At 37.4% G+C, this 13,613-nt stretch overlaps 4 protein-coding genes across 5 annotated transcripts; 1 reads left to right on the top strand and 3 right to left on the bottom strand.

Moving 5' to 3' along the window:
• Window positions 1-1,618: 1,618 nt before the first annotated feature.
• Window positions 1,619-2,297, bottom strand: BDCG_16341 (uncharacterized protein; the record flags this gene model as incomplete). Its single annotated transcript, XM_045425590.1, has 3 exons — window positions 1,619-1,747; window positions 2,040-2,090; window positions 2,211-2,297. 3 exons carry the CDS (start codon window positions 2,295-2,297, stop codon window positions 1,619-1,621), a joined length of 267 nt encoding a protein of 88 aa, XP_045279557.1.
• A 4,175-nt stretch (window positions 2,298-6,472) lies between these two features.
• On the bottom strand, window positions 6,473-10,491 carry BDCG_01367 (phosphatidylinositol glycan, class P). The gene is made up of 3 exons (XM_045416868.1): window positions 9,678-10,491; window positions 8,596-9,620; window positions 6,473-8,476 (listed from the first exon to the last, which is right to left on the bottom strand). Exons 1-2 carry the CDS (start codon window positions 10,234-10,236, stop codon window positions 9,208-9,210), a joined length of 972 nt encoding a protein of 323 aa, XP_045272502.1. The 5' UTR covers window positions 10,237-10,491; the 3' UTR covers window positions 6,473-8,476; window positions 8,596-9,207.
• BDCG_01368 (uncharacterized protein) lies at window positions 6,681-8,415 on the top strand (the record flags this gene model as incomplete). The annotated part of the gene is made up of 3 exons (XM_045416869.1): window positions 6,681-6,823; window positions 7,592-7,805; window positions 8,311-8,415. 3 exons carry the CDS (start codon window positions 6,681-6,683, stop codon window positions 8,413-8,415), a joined length of 462 nt encoding a protein of 153 aa, XP_045272503.1.
• Window positions 10,492-10,882: 391 nt separating the features above from the next.
• BDCG_01366 lies at window positions 10,883-12,890 on the bottom strand. 2 transcript variants are annotated; one of them, XM_045416867.1, is made up of 4 exons: window positions 12,551-12,889; window positions 12,073-12,496; window positions 11,905-12,009; window positions 10,883-11,810 (listed from the first exon to the last, which is right to left on the bottom strand). In XM_045416867.1, the coding sequence occupies exons 1-4, from the start codon at window positions 12,647-12,649 to the stop codon at window positions 11,386-11,388; spliced, it is 1,053 nt and encodes a 350-aa protein (XP_045279556.1). In that variant the 5' UTR covers window positions 12,650-12,889; the 3' UTR covers window positions 10,883-11,385. The 2 variants fall into 2 exon arrangements, with proteins under 2 accessions (XP_045279556.1, XP_045272501.1); XM_045416866.1 differs by having other exon boundaries at window positions 11,905-12,496; window positions 12,551-12,890.
• Between the last annotated feature and the right edge of the window lie 723 nt (window positions 12,891-13,613).

The raw sequence follows: 13,613 nt of genomic DNA, 5'->3' as shown, positions 1-13,613 counted from the left end.
ATCATTTCAGAAATGCAAAGTCAATTTTTGCTTCAAGCTCTTCATCATAGTGTAGTTATTCGCAGCATTATCAGTTATAATTGTAAGAAGACTGAGACTAATATCTTAATAGTCATTTTTAATCACAGTCATTAATACCTCTGTCATATAATTCCCAGTATGACTACTGATCAATGATTCAAATTCAATTAATGTCTCTTAATAAGTTCAGTTCTCATCAATGTAATAACATATAACTCTCATAAATGCAAGATTGTTTGTACTAGTTCATGCATTCACTGTGAGAGACACTCTTTGATGATTCTTCAACTCTGATTCTAGATGTTGTATATTAACTTTGTAGTGTGTCTTGAGATTGGACTGAAGACAGAATTGATGTGAAATATGAAGATTTGAATTAAGTATTTGAAGAAGTGTTCAGAATTCGGGGTTTTCAATTGATTGAAGAGAAAGATTCAGAGATATATATATGTGAAGTAATTATTCACAGAAGTTATCAGATGAGAGTTGTGAAATCAGAGTACTGATATGAGGTTGTTTTCACATGATTTTCTTCAAATTAGAAAGTTAGTGTTATCAAAAATTGTTATCTGATAGAGCAACTTACCAGCTCAGTAGTAATTTTCTGATTATTTTTCTTTTATTGTCTGCATTCTGATGACTTCAGATGTCAGAAAATTTCTTCAGAGTCATGATCAGTTCATGATGAATGTTTCTGAATGAAGTTGCAGTGATTGTAGCAGAGAGATGACTCTTCAGTAATCTGTAATACAATCTGTTGATAATTATTCTATAGTTCATCTCAATGTTTGTGTTGAGTTTTTCATAAATTTTGTGACCTGGAATCAGATGTGAAGAATGAAGTGATTATTTATCATGATTGAAAGAGAGCATTCTGTGTTGAATTATAAACAACATAGACTTTGTGATTCACAGTGATTTCTTGAAGAGTTTATAAATCTTCAATAGAAGTAAAAGAAGTGAAAGAAGTGAATTCAGAAGACATGATAATAATTTGAGAAAGATAATAATTTATTTTCAATAACTGATCACTGATATGTGTAAGAAGAATTAATATAAGAGAAAATAATCTTGTTTCTTAGCTTAGTTATAATTTTAGTACTAACTCAGATTGAATATCATTGATGTATAAAAGTAAATAAACAATCTTGATTAATCTCTGTTATATTTCTTGAAATATATTAATATTGTGAAAGAGAGTGTTACTAAATTACATTATCAGATGATATCATTAAAAATATATTAATATTATGAATATCAATGTTGAAAAAATGTTGATACTTATACATTATAGTGATTTGTGAATCATGATAGTTAAATATATATATATATATATATATTGTTTCTGACTTGATTACAACTTGTACAATAATTTTTAAAAACTCAAAATTAATTTCAATTATTAATAATTATGAACTTACAACTAACTAATATAAAAAGAAAAAAACTTTTTCTACTTATCATCTTTCTTCTCTTTCTCATTCTTCTTATCATTCTTTATAATTCACTTCTCATTCTTCTTCTTCTTCTTCTTCTTCTCATCTGAGATGATAATCATCTCAAAATCTCTCTTCACTGTCTTCTCAGAGAAGGGTTTTCACTGCTTCTCCTCAGCCAGGTCAACCTGCATCTCAAAATCCCACATTTTCTGATCTGCTGTCTCAGGTTCCACCTCAGCAGTAAGCAGATTGACATGCTCAGAGAGCAGAACTGTCTTCTCAATGTTCTGAATTATGAAGTGTATTTAAGACCTGAATAAGACCTCAATCCTCTTCTTCTCTATCAGCTCCTGCTAATCAATTAGAGAACAGAAGCATTATTAAAAATTGTTATCTCTCAATAAATAAAAAACTTATCAGTTTTGACTTCTTTATCTTCTGCTTTAATACTCTCTCAATCTTCTTCTACTGCTGCTTATTTACAGTAACACTCTTCTTCTCTCTCTCTCTCTTTATCTTAGTCTTAAATCATTCTTGAGACTTCTTCTGATTCTACTACTGCTGCATGAGACTCTTCACTGTCTTCTTCTTCAATCTCTCACAGGTAGCATCATCTGCATTATTCCTATACTTAGTTCAGTCTAAATCTATCAGAAGTGTTACTTAAAATTGTTATCATTCTGCTCTCTTACAGAGCCTCTTCAAGGCATTATAATATGTCTTACAATCTGTCTTCTCTCACTTGAATACCTTCTTCTTCTCTCTCTTCAATCTGTGACAGCACTCACGCGCCTTGATGATCCGCAGAACCGCAGAATATTTGAAGAGAGATGACATGATTGGTTTCAGTGAGTGTTGAAGAGAGATGAAGGCAGAAGAGATGATCAGAAATGATATGATAATGATAATGATAATAATAATAATGATGATGATAATGATAATGATAATAATAGTAGTGATAGTAATGATAATGATGATGATAATGATGATGATGATAATGATGATAATGATAATAATGAAAGAAGAAGTGCATTGAAATATATTACTGACTTATCAAATATAAAGAGACTTAAAGAAAATATTAACAGCTTTCAGTGATGTACAGAAACAGCTACAGTGTTGCATAGCAACATCATCTTCATTCAATGCATGCACTGTTGATATTCTTTGTATACAGTTATCATATAATCTGTATCAGAGATACATGCAGAAAACAGATCTTTATTACTAGAACAAATGATTACAGCAATTCTCTGTTTTCATATTATAAAGATAAGTTATTCTCATTTCTTTCTTCTCTCTTTTCTCTTATTCAATCAATCACTAATTTCAAGCTGATATGAAAACTATTAAAACACTCTCAGAAATCCTCAAATTGAAGAGTATAGACTAATCAAATTTCAAATACAGAAGAAATCAAATTATCTCCTATCTTCTACAGATTTAATTACTCATTCTCTCTCAAATAAAACAGCAGTTGCATTCCCTTCTCTCCCTCTCAATTAAACAAAACATGGCCCGTGAAAAGTGAGTACCACACCAGGCCATAATGACCAACATGGCCTCAGCATGCAGGGCTGCATATGCGCAGTGTATGCTGGACTGAGAGACTGTGTGAGTTGCAAACCAGTGACAGCATCTCAGAGAGAGCTGTGTGATGTGAGAAAGCTGCAACTCTCAGTCATATGCACAGAGGGTGAATCACTGCAGTAAGTGCATGTGCATTGAAGTAATGCTTTTTAATAATGCTCAGTCTCTGATATGATGAAAATAGAGTCTCTCTGTAAGATCTGTTTCTATCAGAAGTCTGAGAATCTTATATTTCTCAAGATCATCTTCACACACCTTATCTGTGAAATCAATGAGAAAAATCATTGATTTCAGTGTTCTGTTCTTGATATCATTCAAGTGACAGCAGAGTTCACTCTGATCACACTTTTTAAGTGTATATTTTCTAATTATTCACATTTATATAGATATATACTGATTATTTATTAGATGATGTTAAGACAATGACTCATTACAGCTGTGTTACTCTCACTGTGAGAAATACATGATTAGTGATGAATATTGTGAAGACTCTGAAGAGTGAGTATTTTAGAGATGCTGCAGCCCTGTGATCTTGATTTTTTTTTGTTTTTATTTTTTGTTTTTTTCTTTTTCTTTTCTTTTTTTTTTTAATTTTCTTTCTCTTTCTGTCTCTTTTTTTCTTTCTCTTCTTTTTTTCTTTCTCTTTTTTTGTTTTTTTTTTTTTTTTTATTTTGATTTTTTCTTATTGTTTTGTTTTTTGTTTTTTTGTTATTTTTTATATTATACATTTTTTTTTTTAATTAAAATGATATTGATTATGATCTGTGTTCAGAAAAGTAATGATATTTGATAATACTCTCTATTGAATTTTTAACAAATGAGCACTATGTTATGATATTATGTAAGTGAGAAATGATTTCATGGTCTCATTTAATGTCATTTTCAATAATGAAATCAGAATGAAAATGTGACTAAGAATTCAAATATATTCTTTATCTAGAACTAGATTTTTATTTGAAAAGTGAATCTGAGATCTTTAATATTTGAAATAACGGGATTTGAGATCAATGTAATGAACACAAACCATGACCAGGAGTAATGCTTTTAGGCAACGTGACAACTGTAAAGTTTGATCCTGGTCCCAGACACGGTCACACAGTCAGTCTATTTGAGAGAGAGCTAGGCTTCAATGACAGCTCTAGTTAGAGACTCACTTAAGTAGTGTATAATCACTACATTAGACTTAGCTCTATATTGTTAGAACCTTGACAGGTGCACAGTAGAATAGTAAGACATTGATATCTTATACTGACTCTGATAAGTGTTCACAGAATCTCACTTAACTAGTGACTTAGCTTGCAGTAAAAAGTTCTACCCTGCATTAAGTCTTACTAATTAGACTCAGTCTCTATTACATGAGAGCTTTCATGAGTAAGAAGTGACAGATGCTAGCAGTGGGATTCAAACTCACGCATCTCTAATGTATGTGATCTTGATTATCAGTCTTATCAACTGAGTCACGCTGGCTAAGCCTGTTCTTTCTTATATACAATTATTATATAATGATGTTGAATGTTCTAGAAACTACACAGTTTACAAGAAACTTTCATAGCTTAATTCAGATCATAGATAATATAGTAACAAAGCTCTGAGATATTTATAACTGAACAGAAGTCTTCATAATAAGTATAAAACAAGATTAAGAGAATTAAGCTAATGTTTAACAAGACCTCACTGAGTAATATAAGATAAATGACCTTGTATAATTAAATCTTAAAAATATTCAAATTATATACCTGTCTCATACACTGAACTATTACTATACTAAATACAATGTAATAGAAGTTCTAAGCAGTTATAACTACTATCTTAACACTCTGTCAGAGATTTATAATATCTTTTATACAAGCTTACTCTGCTATACTATCACTGATTCATTCTCTTCTCAACTGACTTCTAACTGATAACTGTCACAGATTATAGAAGAAGATAACAAACTTGAATAGAAGATTAAAAATATTCTTAATAAAGAACTCTGCAGCTGTAGCTGATAATATCTTGTAAAATAAGTTAATTATAACTGTTCTATCTGAATCTCAGACTCTGTACTATTTAGACTGATCATATGACTGTGTCTAAGATCAGGTTCAGAATATTTAATAGTTTTATTATCAATTTAACTAATCTCATTACACAGTTTTAAGATTAAATAGTAGTCTCATACTGTCTCAGTGAGACTTACTGTCTACTCTTATCACATTTTTCAAATAAGATCATGATTTTCACTTCTCAATTTAAATTATTTTAATTACTTTAAATATCTTTAAATCTTATTTAAGTGTTATTAAAAAGTGTTACTTTTTAAGAAATTAAAAATAGTTCAAAAAAAATCTTAAAATGTTTAAAAATAGCAACTTTATACTGAGAATAAGACTAAATGAGACTAAATGAGACTACTTTCTTATTTTTTCTAAGTCATGATTTCATTTTAAGATCTGATATATAGTCACTTTACATGTTTTTTTAATGATTAGTCTCAGTGAAATTCATGCTAAGAAATGTATAAGATCAGATTAAATAAAATTAAACATGAAATTCATAATCTCAGCAGTCAGTCTAGTGCTATTCAAAACAGCAGCTCTTGACTGATGAGAACTACATACTTACAGTTCTATCACTCAAATTTCACTTCTAGAAAGAAGAGACTAATGTAGTAGACTATGTCTGATTAATAAATTATTTCACTACACTTCATGAATTTCTGCTGAAAGTCTTAATTATCAGCTGACACTTTATAAATTTCTGTCAAAAGCACTGATTCTTGACTGAAAACTCATGTCAGAGCTTATATTCTTCTGCTCTGAAGCTTTATCTTGTACATGTATAAATATTCACTTCTATTAAAATACTCTTATATCTTCTCTCTTTTTCTTGTCTAACATTTTCTATTTTTGTTATATAAGTTCTATATCTAATACTGATCTTTTCAGCGTGGGCTCATTACAAAGATGTATATATCAGCTGTTAGTAGTTATTACAATAGTATAAGAAATTATTACTTCTATTATTTAAGTAAGTCTATACAATAAATTCAAGCATAAATTAGTAATAAGCTGATATAAAATTAGACAACTGAATCACTAATTTCAAGAAAAAGACGAAGAAAAAAGCTTATTACAGTTAAAAAATAAAATCTCTCTCTTTGTAAATAATTTACTGCTGTTATTGTAACTTTAGTCTCAGTATACTCTGTCAAATATTAGATCAGAGATGATAGTATTAAATTATTGAAAATTAAAAATATTGAGATTGAATGTCTGCATTGCAAGAACATCTCTCTTTAGAGAAAATTGAATCATAATTAATATTTCTTGAAAATAGCTGTTAAATTTCTTAAAAATGATTACATAGCTTGTAAGTCATGCAGGTGTTGTTTTTTAAAAATTAGTTATTACAAAGCAATCAAATTCACAATTTACAGAGAAAAATGATAATGATGATGAAAATATTCAATTCTACTATAATGCAGTCTGTCTGTAGAATCACTGTTTTCTAATGTGAACTAGGCTCTAGCTCTGCAATAATTAGCACACCAAGGCTTGTGTGCTACAAAAACATTTTAAAGTTGAGGGATTGCCAGTCGCATGCTCTACAATCGACAGGACAATGGGTAGGCGCTCCTATATCCACATGGCCAAGTCAAGCCACTGCTCAGCATGCGGCGGCATCCGCACCCTAGCCACTAAGGTTACCAATCGGCTCAAAGTCCGTGTCCGTCCACGCAGCTATTTGAGATCAATAATAATGACTACGGAGTACATGCAGTTCTTCAAGTCTGTGCGGAGGCACCTATGACGCCACTTTCACCCCATAAAATCAACTCAGCGTTACGGATGTGGCTCATACACTTTGCGGTTTCATGAGTCAGTGTCCACGGTCAGGTTGCTAGACAATTCTCGAATCCCGCGCCGCTTTGCGGGCACGCTTGCGTATTTATTCAATTTCAGTGTTTCCACTAACTTGGACGCCCTGCAATTAGCGGACATGGAGTCTGAGATCACAAAGTTGTTGTTCCCGATCAAGCAAGGATTGAACGCTTTGTAAACTCATTCGTCAACCTCGGAGTCGTCCTCGGAGCAAACATATGCGCGCTAGGCCCCATCCTGACCCTTTTCATCCAGGCAGCTTTTTCATTGTTATATACAGTACCGTCCACCTGCACGTTTCAGGTTGCATCGTTAGCTTCGTAGGAGTTTCTCTACAAATCCCAACGATCCTTGACCACTCACAATCTAGTGTGGCCCTATTGCTCTTGCTAATACTAGGATAGGAAACTTGGGGGGACTCAATGAGGTCAATACGTAACGTGGGCGTGAAATACATCAACCTCAAATGTCAGACCCGACTCCATTACATCTTCAAACTTGAAATTTAGGTCAGATAAAACTTGGTCAGACACCCAGCTGCTCTAAATAATCTATTGCAAGGATACGGAAAGGAAACAGTAGCTAGGTTACCAGTCAACCCAGATGAAACTCTAACCTGCTCCACAAAATGGAATTGAACAATTCTGACAGATGATCAAGCAATTTGATCCACAGCCGCTTTGTCCAGCAGAGCCTCGAGTCATTCGGTTGTGATCTCCTCGACACCACAGTAGGCTCTTGCAGGACAACAATACACTCCCCAAAAAGGATCTACACGAAATCTGGGTTCAGCTGCTGCATGCGGCATGCAGTCGTCCTGAAAATGTTCAAGGTGGGACGTGCCGTTACTTTCCCAGTCCTTAAGACGGGTATAATGGCCGGGTCAGTCGTTCGTTGACGTTTCCCTGGACGAAAGTTGCGTTATCGCTTTCCACGGCAAGGCCTTGATTACCCACTCCGATCAAAAGATTGCATGATTAAGTTTGGTATATATAACGTAGCGCTCCCGCACACGCTTGATAAGGGGGTGTAACATCTGCAGATATGGTGACATGTACAGGCGCCTAATCGATGCCATTCAAGCAACCGAGCCGACGACTGCAGCGTGCGTTCCGTAAGACGGTCACACAGAACACCTACATTTGTGAACGGTGCTGGATAATGATGGCCCAGTGGACGAAATACCTCCGAGGCAAGCTTTTTTGATATCAGGTGACCATTTGAGTCTTATTTTTCACAGGTCGTGAAAATAGGCTCCCCAGGTCTTTATGCCGTTGTCAGCCATATATCCAAGGCCGGAACAATCGCCTGTCGCGGACAAAGAGCCATGGCCATACAAGTTGTGTCCCTCGGTCAAGTCTTATTGCACATGAAATAGCCAAGCGTTCAAATAGGTCGGCCCGTTTATGCTGGACCTGAGGAATGTTGAAGTTGCGATTTGTGGCGTAACTGATGACTGGGAGCGAGCGCTGTCATGGTTGAAATTCGAGTACCACTGAGAGCATCCATGACGGCGAATGGCAATGATCCTGCCGTGATTATTCCTGAGAGGTTTCGTTGCTATGATACAAGTTCAGCTATTGAGTGACATAATGGTAAGACCACCGTTCTTCGGCCAAGTTGGAGAGAAATGATCTGTTCATTTGAATACAGGATTTGCTGTAGAGCGTCTGCCTTACCTCGCGACTGTGAAACATCCGTAGCCAGGCCATATTGCTCAAGCGCAACCTCATCGAGATCGACTTGAACAGATGGAGGCGGTGACGTGCATTAAATGCTTTGGTAATGTTGACGGAATCCAGAAATCTGCGCCCAAATTCCCTAGCAAGTCCACACGAAGTTGGGAGTGACAGAAGGGATAGGAAAAGTCGATACGTAATCCTTCCTAGACTCATCATCTCTATCGATCATCGGCATTTTAGGAACCATCAAGCGAAAATGGAATTCCTCGCCCCTTTCTACTATGTACGTCTCTGCGTTCAGGTATCTCTCAGATGTGCGGCAAGCGAAAACGACCCAATCTTATGCCTTATTTTAAGAATACAAAATGGACAAATGTGTGTGTTAAATCAATGCGGCCGCAGAGGCTGAGTGAGTCGGCGAATCAGCCGAGGCAATGGCGAGATCTGATGGGCAAAGTGCCACGTACAGCTGCATCGCCGCAGGTGTCCGCCCAAGGTTGAATCCTGATATCCCGCGATGTTCACTTCTATGGCGGTTACGGTCAGCCCCTGCGGACATTCATACCCTGAAAGGAGTTCCCGCGATGCAACTTGCGATCATAGCCTGCATCAACTGGTTTCATTACCTCCATAAAGTACCTCGCATACACCACCAACGGGTATGTCCATCACTGCATCTGTTCCCTCATTCCAGATGTATTTCCATTCCAGCTTTCTTTTCTGGGGACCCATTATTTGTGCTGTGGCAGCATTGGGATTCATCTTCTCAGATCCACCAGGGCGTCTTCTGCCCTTGCTATCAATGACTGCAATATTTGCTACTTCATCCACGATATTTTCGATGCTACTCATCGGCAGTGTAAGATATCCAGTATTATAGGCGGATAATGCAACATAAATATAGATGATTGTCACTATGAGGAAACTTGGGATCGCAAGAGACCACCAGCGATTTGGGTAGTAGTAAATCCCCAGTTGGTGAAGGAAAGGTGAGGGAAGGTATGACCACAAAAGATATATCACTATCAGCAAGGTATATCAGCGATTGCACCAGAGATGGAGATGGGGAAGAAGCATACAGAAAGCGAGTGACGAAGCAAGATAGAGCACAAATCCATAGTACTCATACGTTGGCACCTTAGGGCTTGCACGTGGCACGGTAATTGCAGTACGCGCAGAACGCGCCACAGCGGCTTCCATGTCATTTAGGTTCTCAACATCGGAGCTGTCCGGTGTGGTGGGTCGCGATGTTGTTGTAGAAAATGATGGCCGGAGGAGAGACGTTAATGAGGGCGATGGAGGCAGCGGCGTAGGGGGGCGGTTGTAGAATGGAGGCGCAAATGCATTGGGAAGTGAAGTATTGGACAGGAATGCAGATGGCCCCATCACATTCTCACCGTTGGCTGTCGCGCGCTCGTGTAAGTCCTCGTCGCTAGAGGTAGAAACAGACGATGAGTGTCTCTCTGAGTAGTGCGACTGAAAATCTGCCTCATCTTCCATCTCGCTATCCCCGTCATCGTCACCACCGACATCGTGATCACCGTCATCATCATCATCATCATCGGCCAGGCCTCTAGGTGTAAAATCTTCATCTACATATTCTTTCTCGTGATATCTGTCAGACGAGTCGAAAGGCATTTTCGTGTGTCTGTTGAGCGACCTAACGAGCGGGGTGTGGATTTTTACTCTCAGGCCAGTATGGTATCACGTTCGGGTAAGGGGCCCGCATGAGAGAATTGTTGCGAGTCCCAGGAAGCTTGGATGCCACTCCGTTTTGTCTCCGCTCCTCCGTGGTGTTCCTCCAGTTGGTTTCTTGGAGTGAGTTTGTCAAGATGCGCGAACCAAAACCCCCCTTACACGCATTATGTAAGCCGTCGCATGCGTTAAATATTTAACCCGTTTCAGGAAGCAGAAAACTTGACTATAATGTTAGAGCCGTGCCACTAGTGGATACCAGAGTGGAACTGCAGCTATACAACAGGTTGTGATATTACTGATTCTTGAGTAGGAGAACTAGCTATGGAAGGAGAGCTGAAATTTTCTGATTTTATATATCTGAAATTGATGAATGTATAATAGTTAACTTTACAGATATAGGAAAAGCCCTGAGAACTAAAAGTTCTCAGGTAGATATTATAGTCTCTGACTGTATACATCTATAATTGAAGAATAATAATAACAATAATAATAAGTGATGAAAATGATGATTATTTAATATATAAGTCTTGAGTAATAAGATATTTGTATTACAATTGAGATGTCTCATTTCTTTAAATAAATAGTTGATGAATAGCAGCTGAGTAACAGGTAACTAGCTTAATAGTATATTGGTTTCATTGACAGAACAGTATACAGTGTCTCATAATATCTTAGTAGTATTCTGATGATGGCATCTGCCAATTACACAGTTACTGAGTAGTGTTATGATGATGTTAGAAAGTTCTGCACTGTCTCAACATCATCTTGACATTTAATATTCAGTGATATGTTGCTGAATATAATGATGGAACATGTGTTACAATCAGCGACACATGACACGGGTGGAATGGTGGATCCACGGTGTAATCACCGTAAATTAACCCTTCGTTCTTCCCGTATGGGTATGTATATCTAATAGTAAGTCACGGTGCTTACCGCATCGAAGCAGAGAAGGTTGCTGGCATATACGCTAGGTACCGTACGTAGGTAATGGAGGCATGCATACACACACATGGTGTACACGACATTTTACGTATCTAAGGCTGTCGCAGTTGCATTTCCAGGAGGAGTGGCTTTTATTGAAACTTCTCAGAACTCAAGTTCTTCAATCTCCATTCCACAATCAATACATGTCTTTACCCCTATACCTGTCTCTGGGTTGTCAACTAGTCTCCCCCATTGATGCACATGTTTCCCGCTGCCAAGGTCGTCTCCGAAATCCCCCCCTGATCCTTCTCCTGTGGCCGCCTGGCGGCTTCGTCGGTACGCTTCAACTCGAGTTCGCTTCTTTAGATCATGTAGTTTGGATTTGAACTTGGCTTCTCTCTGCCGTTTCTTTGTAGCCTCTCGTTTCTCAAATTCAGCATCCAGAGCCTCAGGTGATCCCCACTTTTTCGGTGAGAACGCGTACTCCTCGACTTGGAATCGAAGGTAAAGCATCATGTTATTCCATGTTGCTTTATGCGGGTTTGGTTTCTCTAGATGAGGTAGAAGCTCTTCATCTTTTAACTCAGCTGATGAATTGAAAAGAGCGGTGTAAACAATAACTATAGTCAGCGAATATTGTCATCAGAGTGTGAACTGGGAAAAGATCACTCCGATGCTTACGGTCTGTCAGTAGATAATCTTCCTTAGCTTCTGTCTTCGTGAGCAGGCTATATTTCTCAGGGAATTTCTCCTTGCAGGAATTGCAGACGGCGCATTTTAATGTTTCTTCCCACTTCCAGTCAATCTCTACGCTTCCGCACTCTCGACAAGATCTCTGCTCTTTCGTACTCAGTATACTTAGCCCGGGTTCGAAGGGACCTGCCTTGTCCCTGCGTAGGGACTGTAATAATTGATGGCGTTCCCATTCCCTTGACGTCATATGAGCGGGTTTTTCATCCCCCTCACCCGAATTTAACACCTTGTTATGCGGATCATCTTCCGCGGTTAAAAATCCCCCTTTCGTATCTGTCATTTTGCTCATGTCGTATTCCACGTACTTGGCGAAGTTACGAGCTGGACGAATTTCATCGAGTGGCCGGTCATACGATTTATTTGATCGGGCATTACGAGAGCTTATCGGAGGTTTTGAAAGCGAAATGTCTGAATATGGCCGTTTTTGGCCAGCAGTAACGGAACCACTGAACATAGAATTAGATCGCGCTTCAGCATCATGTTGTTCCCGGATCGCCTTAGCTTTCATGCGGTGTATTTCCTATATCATGAGTTAGTAGTCGTGAGGTTCCCCGAGAGCTTCCAACAGACATACAATTCTATGAAGTTGTTCAGGAGTCAAGAGTGTTTGAGTGTTGGAAACGAGAGAGTTTCCTCGCGGTGAGGAAGGGCCTTTGTTCTGGTGAGCTTCCATGATCGTAGCTGCACGTAGCTAGCTGGATTTGGTGAATGTTAACCGGAAATCTATTACTGCTTTTGATGGAGTTATGGCTATAGAATAACACGGAAGGCGGGGAAAAAGCCATAGAGCAAATGCTTTCGTAATTACGTAGTTAACTCCAGACCTAGGTTAACTATACCTTCGTTGACTAAACTAGTTGTGTATTCAGAAAAGTTGACCTCGCTAAGTGCGCCACTTTCTTGGAGGATAACGTTGTTGTGTTGTGTTGTAATCTATCTAACTACGCGAGTTACACTAAATGGATCCATGGATAGGTTGGGGTGGCACGTGACTAGGGTAGGTGTAGTAATCACCAACACCCCTTGCTACTGTTGGGGGTCCCGGTGTATACAGAAAACTTGACCTCGCTAAGTGCGCCACTTGACCTCGTTACATAATCATGACCCCGACGGGCCCGACCTCGCATAATACAGTAATAATCAGTTGGTAATTGACTTTCAACCTTTCAATTCACTCATTCATTCAGCTCATCAATCAATCAAAGCATGTATAGCTGATTCATAATCAATTAAATAAACAGATAAATTTATATAGAATATAAAGAGTAGACTGACCGTGTGACTGTGTCTGAGACCAGAACCAGATTTTTTGATAGTCTTATTACCAATTCAACTGATCCCATTACACAGTTTTAACATTAGATAGTAGTCTCATACTGTTTCAGTGAGACTTACTGTCTACTCTTATCACATTTTTCAAATGAGATCATGATTTTCACTTCTCAATTTAAATTATTTTTATTGCTTTAAATGACTTTAAATCTCATTTGAGTGTTATCAAAAAGTGTTACTTTTTAAAAAATTAAAAATAGTCTAAAAAAAACCTTAAAATGTCTAAAAATAGTAACTTTATATCAAGAATGAGACTAAATGAAACTAAATGAGATCACTTTCTCATTTTTTTCAAGTCATGATTT

This window comes from Blastomyces dermatitidis (genome assembly GCF_000003525.1).
Source record: "Blastomyces dermatitidis ER-3 genomic scaffold supercont1.1, whole genome shotgun sequence".
NCBI classification, from domain to species: domain Eukaryota; kingdom Fungi; phylum Ascomycota; class Eurotiomycetes; order Onygenales; family Ajellomycetaceae; genus Blastomyces; species Blastomyces dermatitidis.
This window is presented reverse-complemented; position numbering and strand designations above follow the sequence as displayed.